Raw genomic sequence first — 18212 nt, 5'->3', positions numbered from 1 at the left:
TACAAGAACCTGGATATCTGAGCAGATGCCCTTTGGACTTAGAACCACGCCTTACACATCTATACAATAAACTCATTTCCTCTTTGTTTTTCGATTAAAGAATCACATTTCTGGGCAAGGCTTTGGAATTGTCTACTACGAGCAGGGAATGTTGGGAGGTAAATACCACATTCTGAAAGCTGAAAGGAGCAGCAAATCTTCTGGCCATGGTCAGCCTTCTCCACCAGCTGGGCCTAATAAAATGACCCCAGCAACTGACTCTGTGCATTTCGAGTTTAACAAGTGAAAATTTGAATTTAATTTAAATAAAACTGCAGAACTTCATTTGCATAAACCTCCTAACCAGTTCCAAGCGAGTTAATTTAGATTGCAGTTTTAATTTTCAAAACAACTATTTCCAATGAAACCCATTTCCTTTGTACATTAGCCAAAATTTTAATTTAGAGTTATTGCTGCAGCCAGAGAGCTGGTTCCGTGATTTAGAACACTTGCTGCTCTTGAAGACAACCTGGTTTAGTTCCCAGCACCCAGATATACATAGCAGCTTTCTATTTGGGAAGCGGACACCTGGTTCACAGATTGCTATTTCCTTCTTTTTATACACCACTTGGCTTCGCATGCTTTATCAAAATGTTCTATACATAGTGTGGCTCCTCCTTCCCTGTGAGAGACTGGGCGGCATTACTGCAAACTCTTGCCAGATGAACTAGCACTGCCTTTAGCCTCTTATCTATGACAGGAGAGTCACGGCTCTTTCGTAGTTGTTGGGTGTGGCCGGGGTGTTGAGGATAAGACCCGAAGTCTTGCACCTGCTCTGCACACACCCTAGCACGGAGCAACACTCCCACATCTTCTAGTTCACGTGCTTTTATGTGCATGCGGCTTCTCCTGCAAGTCTATCCGTGCACCACGTGCATTCCTCATACCCAGAGATCAGAAGAGAGTGTCCTGTTATAGACAGCTGTAAGCCACTGAGTGCGTGCTGGCAAATTAAACGCAGATCCCTGGAAAAGCAGCCGGTATTCTTAACTCCTCAGCCATCTAGACAGTCCATTTTGTAGTATTTTAAACCTTTAAAAAAATGACTTAGAAAATGCCATGTACATGTATATATGAGACATCTTTTTTAAAAAAACGATTTACTTATTATATATAAGTACACTGTAGCTGCCTTCAGACACACCAGAGGAGGGCATCAGATCTCAGATATCATTACAGATGGTTGTGAGCCACCATGTGGTTGCTGGGACTTGAACTCAGGACCTCTGGAAGAGCAGTCAGTGCTCTTAACCACTGAGCTATCTCTCCAACCTGAGACATCGTTTATATCTATAAATTTATTCTCTGATCCATAGAAATAACTACTTTTTAAAGATTTAAAAGTATGTTTGTGTGTGTGCCTGTATGAATTCATATGTACTGCAGTGCCTGGACAGGGCTTCTGATGGCCCTAGACCTGAAGTTACAATGGGTAGGACATCTGGAATTGCTTTGTCACTTATTGAGAACATAGACTGCAGAGCAATCTTCTCTATCTGCAGAGACCTTCTGATGATTGTCAGGTGTGGAGCACCAACAAATCCCACCAGACCTGCTCCAACCTGCTCATGGTGCTACACCAGAGTGGTCCAAGTCTGCCCACCCACCTCAGCACTTGTCAGCAATCCTGACAATTTCTTCACATCTTCATATTTGTCTTCGCTTTCTTCCTTCTTCCTCCTCAACCTTTTTTTCACAGCACTCTGTGCACCTCTGGCTGTCCTGGAACTCACTCTGTAGCCCAGGCTGGCCTCAAACTCAGAGACCTGCCTGCCTTGCCTCCCGAGTGCTGGGATCAAAGGCGAGCGCCACCACTGCTCAGGCTCCATCATTTGTGAGATTATTCTGTAGGAGTCATTTTCTGGAAGTATGTTCTCAAACCGCTTTTGCTATTCTTGATAGTCCTCAAGACAGTTTTCTAAATGTCCTAGAGTAGGGGAGACAATTCTCCTTGGGTCCCTAGTACTCCTGTTGGCAGAATCACCCATCCTTCAATTTCCAAGAGCCTTCGGGAACAGAGATGCCTCCTGTCTGGTGTCCCAAAGCTGGTATACTGATGTGCAGGGAGGCCTGCAGGTCGCTTGCAGCCTTGTATGCTACAAACACTTTGTAATACGTAGGTCAAATTGTTGATACTTCATGATCAACTGGTGGAAGCCCGTTGGGACAAATGGCTCTACAGAAATGGCGAATTTAAACTTGGAAATGGTATTATTCCAGTTGTTTCATTTCCTTTGGAACAGTCTCACAGCTAGTTTTTCTTAACAAGCTTTCATTTAGTTCTGATTCACTGCCAAAGATTGGCTGTCTGTGGGATCTTAAAGTGAACTGGGTTTGCTAAAGGCTGGTGCAAAGTATCATGGGTAAAGCTGCAGAAGATAAGCCTGTTGCCTGCCCCATGATCAGAGGCAGCCTCGGAAGCCAGAAACTGTCGTAAGGACAGCCAGATAGGTGGGATTAGCATCCTTGGATGGAGGAGAGAGGAAGCTGGTTAAAGACTATACACTGTGAAAAAGAAATGAGGGATAGGGCTGGAGAGGAGGCTCGGCGATTAAGGGTGTTTGCTGCCATGTCCAACAACCTAAGTGTGACCCCAGGACCCGTATGGTGGGAGTAGAGCAACATTCACATGTTATACTAACTTCTACACGGTGCACACACACACACACACACACGCACACACACGCACACGCACACGCACACGCACAGGATTTAGTAAGAATCTTTAAAGAGCAAGAGCTATTCACCTCTCCCCTCAGCCAAGTGTCACTTCTTACAACACTAATTTCAGCTTGAAAGACGCCTTCCTGGCAGGCCGATTGAAAGCTGCGCCTCTAGCGCCCTCCTGTGGCCATGGCTTCACGAACCCCTTGCTATGGTGAAACCTTGGAGAGGGACTCCTGGTCCTACAGTCTTCTCTCCCTGGAGTCCCCCAAGCGCACCAGCATCACTTCTCCAGTGACTCCAGCTCAGCCTTTGCCTCTCTCCTTTCCAATCTGTCTGCGCGCCCGTTGTCTCCACTTCCCGTCTCTACAAGGCTCCAAGTACAGGCTCGCTGGAGTTGTGCGCTGAATTCCCACGAGTGTGAACTCTGGAGCTGGGAGCATCCTCTTCCTAGCTATACTGAAATTAAGAATTAGGTTTGGCCCCACTGCTCTCACTGTGGGATCGCACCCGTATCTGGAGAATGAATGGGAAGATTTGGGCAGCTGCCATTAGCTAACAGCCACCTGAACTGAACGTTCCGGGTTGGTCTGAAGATATTATTCACTCCCTTTCTGCAAGGGTATCTTTTTGCTAAGTTTAAATCTGCGGCTTAGGGGTTGGGGGTGTAGCTCAGTTTTGGCTTCGCATGGTTCCTCATCACGTGCTATATTTAGCCTAACTCTTTCCCTGCGCAAGAGTGGGAGAGCACCGAGGATTTTAAACCCCTGCCAGATAAACCCGCTTTTCTTTTAGCCTCTTATTTGTGACAGGAATGACAGAATCACTGCTCTGGTACCAGCCCCAACACTGCAGATAAATGGCTGTAATATTAGCACTTGGAAGGAAGAGACGGGCTCAAAAATTAAAGGCCACTCAAAACTTAAGAGTAATTTCTTTAAATTAAAAATTAAGGTGAAGCACAGTAATGTAGTAAAAATTAAAGTAAGTTCTATAGTAGTAAAGTTCAGGACCAATCTGAACTTCAGAGTAAAACGACCCACTGTTCAGCTGGCTTGTATTATTCTCATAAGTAATTTATCAGATTTAACTACGGCTGCTCTTCTGGCCCTGGGCTGACTTGTCTAAGTGCATGAGATCCCAGCGGGCAGACCCCGTCTGCGGGGGGCAGGCCCCGTCTGCCGGCAGGTCCGCACTCGGGCAGGTCCGCACTCGGGCAGGTCCGCACTCGGGCAGGGAGGGAACGCATGTGCTCTGGCCTTCAGGGCTTGCCTTTCTCCACCCTGAGCGGTTTTTCCTGGACACATGCAGACAGAAGTGACATGATGTGACAATCATCTGGACATCTGTGAGGCTCTCCTCACTGCCTGTGTTCCTCTTCTTCCCGGACTCCACCATGTCAGCGTTCTCTTACCTTCCCACCAGCTCAACCTCCCCCTCCCCTGCTTCTAGTCACGCGTTTATCCTGATTTACACATGGTCTCCTCCACGCACACAAAGCCTATGCCTGTCTCTGCGTTGCTTCTTGGAAGGGACTAGGTCCCGAGAGTAGTCTCCACGATGCCAGCGTCCCGGCTCTGTGCTTTGCTCTAGATTTTTCCCACCGGAAGAGAATGGCTGGCTACTGCTCGAGGAGCTGCTTCCTGTTCAGCTCAGCTGGACTTCTTCCCACAGGAAGTCTGTGTGACCAGCACCAGTGCCTGGGATGGCAGGTTGTGCAGTGCTGATCCCTTCCCACCAGCGGAAAGCCAGACCGTGCAGACTGAATGCAGCACCAGACAGGACATGTGCAAATAAAAACTCCATCGCTCTTCAAGAACAAAGGCCATGCCTCATTTCTGAACAACGGCAATGAAGCCTCCACAGAAAACTAGGCCGGGGCCTACTGTACACGTCTGACTTTATTTTAAATAAAGAATATATGAAGTCCTCACAAAGCAGGTTTTAAAAAAGGCATCTAATAAATTTATACAGTGAATAGTATGTCTTTATTCTATTTACAGTAAATTTGTTATAAATATAATACATTTTTGAAAAGCTTATTTTTAACTGGAGTAGATTTATATTTTAAACAGATCAACTTAATTGTTAGTTATAATAAAGAATATGATTTAATGACAAAAATCTTATTGTGAAATAGTGTGACAGTAAGAGATGAGCAAGGGAATAAAGTCAAACTCCTTCCAAAACTATGTTCAAAGCATCAGAAAAGCTTTTTTACAGTTATGTATAAGCCAGAGGACACCACACTGAAGTGTGAGTGTCCACAACCGAAGTTCAAAACCCATCTCACAGGACTGTCTGGGGCAAGGCAGGACAATCTGTATTTAACACTCTCTAGAATTTCACAGTAAAGGTAAGTGGTAAATGGCTTAACAGGAGCATTGCCAGCAAGGCCTTTCATTCCTCAAAACCACTCCTAAGAGTCACAACCATCCGTTAAGTTGCAACAGCAGACTTGGACGTTTTTTTAAGACACGGCTTAAGGTGTATGGATACATTGAATTCTGTATTATAAGCATGTAAATTATTACCAGGTTTAAAAGGAAAAAAAAGGGGGGGAGTCTAAGCATTCTCAGCCCAGCATACTGCGTCAGTCAGCTAAGTGCCAAGCCCCTGTGTTTTGCAGTGATCAGAGAACTTCCTGAACAAGTTGGGTATTTCAAACGCTGTTGTAAAACCAACTCCACAAAGTCAGACTGAGTCTGTGACTCTCGGCTGTCACGCGTTATTGATGATAATCAAAGCAGGCATGGAGTTCTGCTGACTTGTTTCAAATACTGTAACCTGGTCCGATAACTTGGCGAATACCCTTGGAGTTCCAAGGTTATAGACGCCTGTATGAACAAAGCATGCCTTCAGCTGCAAACTGTGCGTCTCTTGGCTTTTCAGTTGGAGTTTATACTGTGTCTGTCCAAGCCATGTGAATGATCCGTGAGTTTCCAATGCCTCGGGACTAAAGGAGGAAGGAAATGGTAAAAATGTAAACTTTTTCCTTTGAAGTGTTACATCTTTCTTTCATCAAATCCTTTTATGTCTAGGAATTCTTATGAAATTAATAACAATAACATTATCACTGAAATAATCAACCATGTGTTAATGGTTATTGCTGTTCTCTAAGAATAATACTAAGGTAGAGTATTTCATTTAATGCCTACATAATGGTATTTAGTAAACAATGGAGCATGATTTGAAACTGAGCTCTTAACCTCTTGGTTGGACACATATAAAAGCTGTGTGTAGGGGTTGGGGATTTGGCTCAGTGGTAGAGCGCTTGCCTAGGAAGCGAAAGGTCCTGGGTTCGGTCCCCAGCCCCGAAAAAAAAAAAGAAAAAAAAAAAAAAGCTGTGTGTAAAAGAATGTCCATGATATTAAACTTTATAAAACCACACAGTGAAAACAACGCAGTGCCTAACAACACAGCGTAATCTGGTGTGTGACACACAGACCGTCTACTGTGCTTGGACCTTAAGGATCACTGAGGTGTACATGACAACCTACAGAGTATTCTTCAGGTGACTCGGTACCTGCACAGCCAGCAGGTATGATTCCCTGGACCTTGGCTGTAAGTCACCATACAGGGAACCAAACACAGAGCCCTCTACGAGAGCAGCAAGGGCTCTTAACCACTGAGATGTTTTTCCAACCCCAGATTTATTTCTAAAACAAAAATGTCTGAGACAAACCTACAGGCAGCTCTTGCAGTATAATGTAGACTCCCTTGTAAAGTATTATTTTCAAATCAGGGGGAAAAAACTTTCCATATTTAATAGCTCTGTAAACATTTCTTTGATGCCATATAAGCAAATCTCAAGCATGTTTGAGTTAACTTTATCCACATTAGGCAAGGATTTGCATAATTTCAAAACACTGAATTGCTTTAAAGGATACTAAAACTTTGGGCTACAAAATAACCATTCACAAAATAAATTCTTACCTTGTTGTTTTATGCCGGAGATCAACTATTACATCTACCTCAGCCTTAGAACAGTTAGAAAGTAAAAGGGTGACTGGCACTAAGCAAAGGCTGTGGAAGAGAACAAACAAGGCCATTAGCCATACACTTTCCTGTCAGAAACAAGCTTCTTAAAATAACCCAAGGAGACTTAACAGAACACAGGTCTAAATAAAACTCAAGTAAGGGGGGGAAAAAGCTCAGTCACAAAATCACTCTAGGTAACTTATTCTGTAAATAAAACACACTAGTAAACTCTCTCCATGATAAGTATCAGGACGTACACGTCTATAAGCAGTCTGCTAAGCTGAAGCGCTGTGTCTAGAGACGCGCACGGCCTAGGGTGTGCTGGTGCTGTGCGCAGCCTGCATCAGCTCTTCCATTTCCACTACAAATGTGTAGTTCACAGGAAAGCAGAAGCCCTGGACTTACACTATGCTAGTCCAACCTGGCCCTCTAATGCTCTAAGACTCAGACATCTGCGAGCCTCCTGCACCAGTGTGCAGCACCCCCTCCTCCTGCTGCCGTCCAACCTGCAGACTCTGCTGACATTATGGCCCACCAATATCAGACCTCTCCGGGGCATTTTAGACTGCTAGCCTTTTCTCTCCTAACTGTCCACGCCTGAGACATCACCTCCATCTGGTCTCCCTGCCTGCTTTTCTGCTCTTTTCCAACCTTTCCAGCAGTCCTCTCTTGTAGCTCATCGCTCTCTGTTTCCCTTCTGTCTCATCACATCCCTCCCTCCCCGCTCTACCAAGGACTTCCCCCAAATCCTGAACATCAGTTGTCACACATACACTAGTTCTAAGAAAATCCCACTCTATCTCATACCTGCAAATAAATGGACAACCTTTTCAAGTGTCGTCAGATTTAGAACTTTTTATTTTAAACTTTGTTTATACATTAAAGTCATTTATCAAAATTACAAATAAGTCATTCCTTATCAATATTTAGTATTTAAAAGTTCTCCCAGGGGTTGGGGGTGTTAGTTTGCAAGACGGCTTACTAGGGAAAGGAGATTGCTGCCAAGCCTGACAGCCTGAGTTTGCTCCCTGAACCCCACATAGTAGAAGGGAAGAACTAACTCCTGAAGGCTGTCCTTTGACTTCCACATGAATGTCACGTAATGCATTCATACATACATACATACATACATACATACATACATACATACACACACACACACACACACACGAACAATACACATAGATGAGAAAAGTGTTTAAAGGAATGATACAGTCTATCTGAGCTCTACCGTTAGTCATGCTGTAGGTTTGATCTGTGTCTAAACCAAAATGATACACATTTCTCCCTAGTTTTTGACTTTATGAAACACCTTACAACTCAAAGAGAAAACCTATGATACCTGAGAAATGGCTGGGACAATGTCCATCCTCAGTAACACTCAAGGTGACAATGGGAGTGAGTGTGTGTGTAACACACCAATTATATAGTTAACACTATATACATATATATATATATATATATATATATATGTGTGTGTGTGTGTGTGTATATGTGTGTGTGTGTGTGTATATATATATATATATATCTCACACATATAAAAGCTAAATCTCTTAAGACTATTATTTTACATTTCTTTTGATGTGTGGGTTAATGCTGTTATCAAAACAATATGAATTTTTCAGAACAGGCGTCTTGTATATGTACACAGGAACTGTTAACAGAAGTAACCCGCAAACCTTTTCTGATGAAATGGATGATGAAATGACTCCGGGTAGTGGAGACTTGTTTTAATGAGATTAGAAAGCTGCTCTACTGATGGTCTTGCAGAAACTGTAGTGTTTTCTGGCCTAAAAAACTTTAATAGTTCCATTTCTGGTGGCTCCTGAGAATAGACAAAAAGAGGATTAATAATGAAATGGTGTTTCAGTACAGTTACAGCATATGGACTTTTAAAAAAACAATGAAGACTGACAGCCTAATTATGAAGGTTTCCTCTTTGCTATTATTTAAACGAACACCTGCTGTCCTTTGCAATATAACCTGGAATAAACATTAATTTCCACTTACCTACAATGCTACACATTAGCTCTATGATCTTATATGTCAATTCAGATTCCATAACTGATCATTTCAGTGGTTGCTATGATTCTTACCCAATAAAACTGCGTAGTACTTAGGCTGTGGATATTCTATTATATGGCACCAGTTTTAATAGCTGAAGATTAAGAATAGACCCCTCCCCAAAAAAAAATCCCACCTTGAAAATATACTGCTTTATTTCATAGATTTAGTGTTTCAAATATGTTGCAGGATATGTGATCACACGGTGAACCCTGAGATTGTGTCATTTACTGGAAAAACCTGTTCCTAGTTGTAGTGTGGCTCAGCCCTAGCACACGCCTTTAATCCAGGAGCTGTCTGTAAACAGGATTTCTGTACTCCAAGAGTTTATTGTAAATAGGATCAAATAAAGTCAACCATAGGTCAAGGGGCAGAGCAAGCAACCAGTTGATAGAAGTGAACAGAGAAAATGCCATACAGAGTGAGAGGGGGTCAGGAGAACAGAGAGAAAGATAGATGCACAGTACAAGGGACTGGAGACGGTGTGGGGAAGGAGAGCTTGCTTTTTCCGGTTGGGGCACCAGCTGAGGAGGAAGGTCAGCTGCGCGTCCGTCCTCTGCCTCTCTGAGCCAGCAGGCCTTCACCCCAGCACTCGGCTCCCCAGTCTTTATTGGTAAATTCAAACGTTTGACATTTTGTTAAAATATATTAATATATAGACATATATAAATAAATATATACACAACTATATTCCTTAAAGGCTACCATGTCCTGGGGAGACAGCTCAGCTGGCACACTGTCTGCCCGGTGTGCACGGGTTCAGGAACCTGCGCTCCATAACCCAGGCACAGTGGCACCGTTGGATGGTGGAGGCAGGAGAATCAGGAACTCAAGGTCAAGCTCAGCTACACAGCAGCAAGTCTGAGGCCAACCTAGGCTGACTGAATATGGGACTGAAGATTCCCTCCCTCCCTCCCTCCCTCCCTCCCTGGTTTTTGAGACAGGAAACTTTTCTTAAAGGAAGAAACTGAACGACAGCATCAAAATTACCTCGCACAGGTCACAACCACAGCTCTACCCATTTCAGCGCAGCTGATTCTCCCTGAACGGTGCACAGAGTGCCTATGAGGGCTAGTGGAGAGTAACAGCAACACTGTCGCATACAGGCAACACAAGCCAGCATGCTCTCCTAAGCTGTGGGCCTCACACTCCGTCCTGCAAGGCCTTGCAGCTCACCTTGCTTTCCTCCTCCCTCAGTCTTGGAACCAGTCAGTGTTCCAGTACTCAGTTCTTTTGGTTGGAAAACGACCACAATGAACTGAAACGGCCATGGACAATTGCAGAGCTGTCTATCATATGGACAGGTCTCACAAACACAGCCCACCCTGACAGTAAACCCTGCAGGACACCGGCACACATTGGAGCCCGAAGCTCTGCCTTCCACTCCTAAGACTGTAGTTTAATTCAGAAGATGAAGAGCTGAGGAGAACTGGAGGAGCTTCTGTAGAGCAGCTAGGACCTTTTTCTTCACCCCAGGCTTTGTTACAATGTAAAAAACTATGTTTGTGACTACCTTTGATTTTAAAAGTTTAAAAAATGTATTATTAGGATAAAGAGATGCCTCAGGGATTAAGAACACTGCTCTTCTAAAGGACCTGGTTCACAACCATCTATAACTCCCCTCCCAGGATTCCATACCCTCTTCCTAAGTCTGTGGGCACTGTGTGCACATGGTGTTCATACATAGTCTATGAACATCAAGCATGTACACAGTACACAAACATATATGCAGGCAAAACATTTACCTTTAAAGTAAAACAGTACATATAACGAAATACTTTCACACGTATTACTAATTCAAGTCATCTGAAACATAGGACTTCTAAATTATACTGATAGCTTAGTGGTAGAGTGCGGACGGATCATGTGTGAGGCTCAGAGTTCAATCTTGAGCATAAAATAAGTAAGTAACACTGAATGAATTTCTACATCTCACCCGCTAGGAGAAAAGATGTAGACAGGAGCCACAGAAGGATATCTAGACAAACATCTAAATAAGATGCATGTCTCTCACTCCGCACCAGACACCAGAACAGAGGCTGCACTCTGAGGCCAGCCAGAGCCATGGAACTCTCTCCTGTCTCAGAACACGGACGACAGAGGCAGAGGGGATGAGAGGTGAAGCACAGAGAGATCATGCGCATGAGGGAAGAACAACGATGTGCATACATGAAATCGTCACGACAGCTTCCCACAGCTGTCCTTACCTGTTTCTGAGAGTGTGAACAGGCTTCTTTGCCAACAGTGCGAACAACAACATGATGCTGGCCTTCTAAAATAAGCTGCTTGTTATCTTCCACAACGTATGCCTAGAAACACAACCAACAGAATGTCACCTTTCAGTCACCCTAGAAACCTCAACCATCTCAACATCTGGAGCAAAGGAAAACGACACCTGGTATCTATCAATTATCAATAACCCCATGTCAGCATTTCAACCTTTATTTATCCACACCATAAAGAACCATCTGCCCCCCCCCTCAATCTGTTTGGGCTTGTCTATAACTCAAGTGATCCAAGTATTTCAAATAGACAATTCTTGAGTATTTTTTCCTTGTTTTCAATAGACTTTCAAGAAACAACCCCAAAGAAGTGTGCCACAACATAGGCCTCTTTTGTGTGTAAACATGTACATGTGTGTGTGTGTAGGGGGGGGTGCCCCTGAGAGCCAGAGCTCCTCAGCCACCTCTGAGCCCGGAGCTGCCTGACAGGCTGCCCTCAGGGAAATGCAGGGACCCCTCTCTCTGCCTTGCCCTACTATTGCAGATGCAGGCCAGTGCCAGGCTTGTACCTGGGTTCTGGAATCTGAACTCAGGTCCTATGTTGCCCAGCACTTCACCCTCCTGAGCCATCACCACAGGCCCAGGAAAGGCTGCTTTCTAATGGCAGTATCAGTTAAAGACCAACAAGTGACACATAAGCTTCTTTACTCTACTGCCGAAATGCAGGTGACTATACCTAAATCCTGTGGCCATGCCTTGTCAGACTGTGTAGGCCACGGTGGCCTCAAACCTGTGATTCTGTCTACACTGAGTGCCAGCACAGGTGTGCCAGCATAGGTGTGCCAGCACGCCCACTTTACTCCACACACTTTCTTTTGTTTTCAGTCACTTTTTCCAAGATAGGGTCCTACTGCGTATTACACAGGGGAGTGGAATCTACTATGTAGCTCAGGTTGGAATCAAACTTAAGCCTTCTGAATGCTAGAGTGACTGGCGCATGGCGCATGGCACCATATCTGGCTACACTACACCTTTTAAAAAAGGCCTTTTTTCTACTGGTAAATAGTAAATTGAATTAATCTACTTTAAAATATCTGCTCCAACTTAGAATTTTTCTGTCTCTTTAATCGACTCTGTTCTAGAGAAATACTTGTCAATAATGTATCAGAGCCAATCAGTGTATGGCTCTGATTTACCATATTGCCACATTATATAATATACGGGATTTATGAAGCTGGAAGAGAATGTTGGATGCCCTGGGTCTGGAGTAGGCACCCTGTGCTTTGTGGGAATTAAACCTGGGTCCTCTGGAGACAGCCCAATACTCTTAACTGCTGAGCCCTCTCTCCAGCCCTGACTTACTTATTTTTAATAACCCCAATTTTCTCTAGACCGCATCAGAATGCTCCAAGAATCTTAATGCTTGCGTAGGCTCCATCTCTGTACTCAGTGACCGGTGGTGACAGCAGCTTGTCATGTGGGGGTCACACTGAGTGCTCCTATCCTAAGTCAGCTCAGAACTCGGAAGTCAGTCAGCTGAACGGCTGCTGGCGTAACCTTACAGAGTTCACTGACTGAGCCTTGGACAATGTTTGACATCTTTTACGTAAAGACTTCCAGGCCAATCTGAGTTATACATGGAGTCCCTGTCTCAAAACCAAACCAAACAATTTGAGTTTGGTGCTGAACAGTGTTTGCTTCACAAACGCTCCTGTTCCCATGCATGGTGAGATTCCCACACTGAAGGTGGCCTCACGAGCACTGGGTAGCTAGGCAGGTGTGATCACACACACCTGGAATCCCAGAAGGTGGGGGTGTGAAAGGATCAGGAGGGCAAGGCCACCACTGATTACATAAGATCCTGTGAGAAAAGTAAAAACCAAAAACAGAAGGGGATGAAAAATTTTAAATTCTCTTTACTTTATAAACATTTTCTCAACTCAGTGTAAATGCGGCTCCAGGTACAAACTACCACCAAGCTCTATACATTCATCTCTACTTTGCAACAGGGATCGCACATCTTCCTTTACATGTGATCAGTGGGCCGTTTTGGGAAAAGTAAAAATCTCTTCTCAACCAAGGTCACTGTGGACTACAGTTGAGTACAGATTATAGCATGTATTACTCAAAATCTTACTTTAAATGCATCAAGGGGCACTCAAGAGCTTATGATTTCAAGCTAATAATAACAACACGCAAGTAGTTGTTTTTAACATAAAACATGTTCTGCATGCAATTAATATATGCAACTTATTTAAGCAATGTCTCATATGAAATGTGTGCAAAGTCAGCATGTTTGCAAAAAGATAAACTATTTCCAAGTACCAATAAGTTAATAAAGAAAAAAAGATGAAAAGGGAAAAGGCACACAAAATGATGGAGCACAGGCAGCAACCAGTGCGTGGCTGCTGGAACCAGGACCCTGAGCGCCCACAGACTTGGAGCAATGCCCTTCACAGTGCCTGGAGATGCTCACGGCAGGGAGACGAGAGGCCCTGCTCTCACAGACCGCATGGCCACAGTATTCTTGGTGACACAAAGAAACCACACTGACCGAGAGGAGAGAGCCGTTTGCTCTTACTCAGTTGTTTTCTTTAGACAAACACATTAAAAAGTCATTGTAGAGCTACTAAAAGTTACAAAATAATTTGAATAACGAAAGTGAAAATTTTAATTAAAAAATATGAGTACAGGGGTTGGGGATTTAGCTCAGTGGTAGAGCGCTTGCCTAGCAAGCGCAAGGTCCTGGGTTCAGTCCCCAGCTCCGAAAAAAAGAAAAGGAAAAAAAAAATATATATGAGTACAGAGTTGCTCTCCAGTTTGAAAATATCTAGACCTGAATGTAGTAATGCAATCTTTGATCCCAGAAAGATCTATTTCTGTAAATTCAAGTCCAGCCTGGTCTATATAACAAGTTCTAGGCTATCGGAGCTACATATTGAATCCCTGTCTCAAAAACAATGGAGGAAGAGAGGGGGGGAGGAAAAGGAAGAAAAGGAAGGAAGGGAGGGAAGGAGGAGGGAGGGAGGGAGGGAGGAGGGAGGGAGGGAGGGAGGGAGGGAGGGAGGGGGGGTGGGTGGGTGACTGCCCAGCCTCGGTGTGATGAAATACACCTGCATTTCCAGCACTCACAAAGTTAAAACAAGAGTACAGGGTTTGAAGCCCATCTGTGCTAGACAGAAAGCCCTGGTCTCAAAATGTAAAATGGAAGTAAGGATGACGTGAGCGTCTCTAAGCTGGCCTACTGCCTGCCCACACAGTGTACCACCTTCCACAGGACGACAATGCTCAGGTCCACCTCACTGCACTTCTCAATCAGCCTGACAGCACCCTCTGAGGCATTTTTCTCGGGATAGGCAGGAAGCTGGTCTTGTGTTTTTCTCAACTCTGAGGATAAACTTCGGTAAAAGAAATCTGCACATGGACTTGCTGAACTTATTATCTGTTGAAAGAAAAAAAAAATCACTTGTCTACATTAATGTTTTAACGAAATGCACTGTCAAAACTTACTGTCACGCATTCATGTACTCTGCCAAAATTTACAATTCTAAAATTCATATATACTCCAAGTTCATTTATTAATTTCTTGTCTGTGCAGCTGAATAGGGAAGGCCATTTAGTGCCCATTACTCAGATGGTAATTGCTTAAAAGGTGTTACACCAAAACCGTCTACGCTCCCTTGATTTTCCAGGTGTCCAGGGAAGATAAAGAAAAAAGAATGCAGGGGTTGGGGATTTAGCCCAGCGGTAGAGCGCTTGCCTAGCAAGCGCAAGGCCCTGGGTTCGGGTCCCCAGCTCCAAAAAAAAAAAAAAAAAAAGAATGCAATTTTACACAACAAAACGTGCTCTTCATTCTATTTAATACCTAGAAATACCAGTCACATTCTTGAATTGCACCAAAACTCATTTTTATTGTTTTTGTTGCTAAATATTTTTGTGCATGAGTACTCTTTGAGGTGTTTGGCTGAATTAAGGAGAAACTTATGAGGATACTCTTTGGGAACATGTAATGAAACAATACAGATAACCATTAGCATCAACTTGCCCTCTGTTTTCACTTGAAAGAGATAATGTGAGAAAATATTCTGATCTATACGATTTCTCTTAACAGAACACCCTCTCGTAGTAAAATCTCTACGTTACAGTTTTATGAATTACTATGCATATATCACTTAGATTAAAGTTTCACAATACAAAATAAGTATTAAATGTTAACAAATCCATACTGAGTTGGAGAGATGGCTCAACTGTTAAAGGGTAGGCACACAGCCAAAAATACAAGAGGTCAGTTCCTAGCACCTGCTCCACTTACAAAACCAACCAACCAAACCAACCAAAAAGGCATGAATTTTTTTTCCCCTTCTGATGATTTTTTTCTGGTAAAATATCACCATCCTAGTGTTCTCCTTAATCTGTAGTCCTTGGTGTTATTTAATCAAATACTTCAAAACAGAGTCTGTTTCCTCTTTCTTCACTGCTCGTATACAGTATTAGTTAACAACAAATGCGATAAAAGTTGTAACTTTAATGTAATTTAAGGCTCCTACTGATGCTTCTAGAAACTTGAATTCTTTTAAACTAAAGAGTGACCACCCGGTGTGGTGGTCTGGGCCACTAATCCCAGCACAGGCAACTCAGCGAGACCCTTCTCAAAGAAAGAGTGGGCTGGAGATGTGGCTCAGTGATGGCTTAGTTTAGCATATAGAATGCCCTGGGTTCAACCCCCAGAATCACAAAAACCAAAAACAAATTAAAAAAGAAAAAGAAAAGAGGAAAGCATACAAGTGTAAACCTGAAACAGTGCTAATTCTAACATTTCAAGTCACACATGATCTTGGGCCTTTTGTAGCTTTGAGACACTCCTTAAACAGCTGCTTTCTCAAATACTGTCACAGAAGGTGAGTTACGTGAAAACTCTTCATCAGAGAAATGCAATACTTTAGAGGTGTATGGAATTGTTAAAGAGCATCAAGAAGCATTTCATAAACAGCACTGCCATTTATGGTGACAGTGTGGCCCACTAGACATCCACTCCAGATAACAGCAGGGCTGGTTAAAAATGCATAGGGCAGGTAGATGGTTCAACAGTAAAAACACTTGTCACACAAGCTAGATGACCTGAAGTGGCTCTCTGGAGCCCATCTTAATCCCAGCATCCTTATGGAAAGTAAAGGTACAGAAAGGAGCTGTCCAAACCCTGTAGGCCCCCTAGTCTAGGAACATACAGAGTGCAGCAGACACAAGGGAGAGCCTGTCTCAACAAAGGGAAAGAGAACTGACTCCTAAAAGTGGTCCAGTCTCTGACCTCCACACATCCACACATGCACGCAAGCCTGTGTATGTGATCACACATGAAATTAAAATGAACAAAATGTTAATGCAGTTTGTCCAGGCTAGGGATATAGCTCAGCTGGTAGAGTGAGGACCTAGCACACCCAAAGCTCTGGGTTCAAGCCCCAGCTCCACATGGAAAGCCAGAGAAGATCGCACAGGACTGCAACTCCACCTGGCACGGTCACATAGCTGTGCTTGTATGAATATGCATGGCCCAGTGAGTGGCACTATTAGGTGTGGCCTTATTAGAGGAAATGTGTCACCGTGAGGGTAAACTTTGAGAGACCTTTCTCCTGGAAAGCCAGTCTTCTCCTGTTTGTCTTTGGAACAAGATGTACAAGTCTCAGCTCCTCTAGCACCATGGCTGCCTACATGCTGCCATGCTCCCACCATGATGACTACGGACTGAATCTTTGAACCTGTAAGCCAGCTCCATTAAATGTTGTCCCTTGTCACAGCAATGAAGCCCTAATTAATAAGCATGGGGCTGCATGGTGACGTCAGTCTGCAATCTCACCAGACATGGTGACATAAACCTGCACGCCCAGCACTCAGGAGTAGAGTTGAGGAGGAGGTCAAGGCCATCCTTGGCTGTATCAGGAGTGGGAAGCCAGGCTGGACTACAGGACACAGTGTCTCCAATAAAAATTTTAAAAACTAGTTTCAAACTCTATTGCAGACCATAATCATAATGGAGCTTCAGAAGTAGAGAAGAACAGTCTTTATCCTAAAAATAATTCTCTATATCTTGATGTTCAAACCTAAGGTCTGAAGATGGAGCCTCCACAGCTATCACTCAGGAACTGACAACCACATAGAACCTGAGCTTCCACGACAGTCCTGACAGCATAATGGCGTCCCCAGTGCATACTTCTTAACGTTTGAAAAGCACTGTTCCAGGTGACCCAGACACATTACATGCTCAAGTCTTATGAAAACCTTCCAACGCCAAGACAGCCTATGCACCCAATGTTTCCAGGTCCTGGAACCATGTGATATGCCCAAAATTGAAGGTGACAGCACGAGAAAAGAATTTTAAGTAGATTTAAAAACAAGGGTTCAGGTGGGGATTTAGCTCAGTGGTAGAGCGCTTGCCAGTAAGCGCAAGGCCCTGGGTTCGGGTCCCCAGCTCCAAAAAAAAAAAAAAAAAAAAAAACAAAAACAAAAAACAAGGGTTCTAGTCAATAAGCTGTACTATGGCCACTTTCTCTAAACACAACAGTTTCCTCAAGTAATTACAGCTTTTCTAAAATCTCGATTACTGTGCCTATCTTGTTGGATATTTCCTAAAGAAGTGAACTTATGTAAGTAAAGTGGTGTAGTTCATCCATACAGCATGCTTAGATTATCTCATGGATTAAAGGTGGGTATAAAACTCAATAAAGTTCAGATGCTCACTTTTCAGACACAGTTCTTAGTGATGCTACAGTTTTTTCAAAATAGATACTTGAAAACTAAATTCTTTATATCAACTATTACCGTGCATCATTGCATACCTGTTCATTTCCAAAGATGATATCTGCAAAAGTGTATTTTTCTGAGGACTGTATATCGCCTTAAAAAAAAAAAACACACACACACACACAGAGGAAAGTAAATTAATCACATCACTGCGGTAAGATATAAAATGGACATTTAAGAAAGCCTGAGAGTAAAACAACCTTACCTTCCTTTTGTTTACATCTTACTGCCTTGAAGCAAAACTTTCCCTTCTCTCTACTGGCAAGTTTGGCATCTGGGAATAAAAATGTTTCTCGGGTTAAAACACATGCAAAGCCCAATTCATTATTCAGACTTCCTTGGTCAAAACAGAAAGCAAACAATAAATATAAAAACCGTCTCATTTGGCTCAGTGTAGTGATGTATGCCTTTAATCTTACCACTCAAGAAGCAGAAATTTAAAAAGAA

At 43.3% G+C, this 18212-nt stretch overlaps 1 protein-coding gene across 1 annotated transcript in view; it reads right to left on the bottom strand.

The window, feature by feature from the left end:
- Positions 1–4592: 4592 nt before the first annotated feature.
- Trappc8 (trafficking protein particle complex 8) overlaps positions 4593–18212 on the bottom strand; it is a 56018-nt gene continuing 42398 nt past the window's right edge. Inside the window, exons 21-27 of the mRNA XM_032885338.1 lie at positions 17971–18039; positions 17801–17859; positions 14239–14412; positions 10956–11057; positions 8364–8509; positions 6640–6729; positions 4593–5659 (exon numbers count right to left, since the gene is read on the bottom strand). Coding sequence (XP_032741229.1) covers positions 5425–5659; positions 6640–6729; positions 8364–8509; positions 10956–11057; positions 14239–14412; positions 17801–17859; positions 17971–18039 — 875 coding nt within the window. The 3' untranslated portion in view covers positions 4593–5424. The remainder of the gene's footprint in view (positions 5660–6639; positions 6730–8363; positions 8510–10955; positions 11058–14238; positions 14413–17800; positions 17860–17970; positions 18040–18212) is intronic.

Source organism: Rattus rattus, chromosome 15, assembly GCF_011064425.1.
Source record: "Rattus rattus isolate New Zealand chromosome 15, Rrattus_CSIRO_v1, whole genome shotgun sequence".
Taxonomy (NCBI): Eukaryota; Metazoa; Chordata; class Mammalia; order Rodentia; family Muridae; genus Rattus; species Rattus rattus.
The sequence above is the reverse complement of the archived record's forward strand: the minus strand, read 5'-3'. Positions and strand labels throughout refer to the sequence as shown.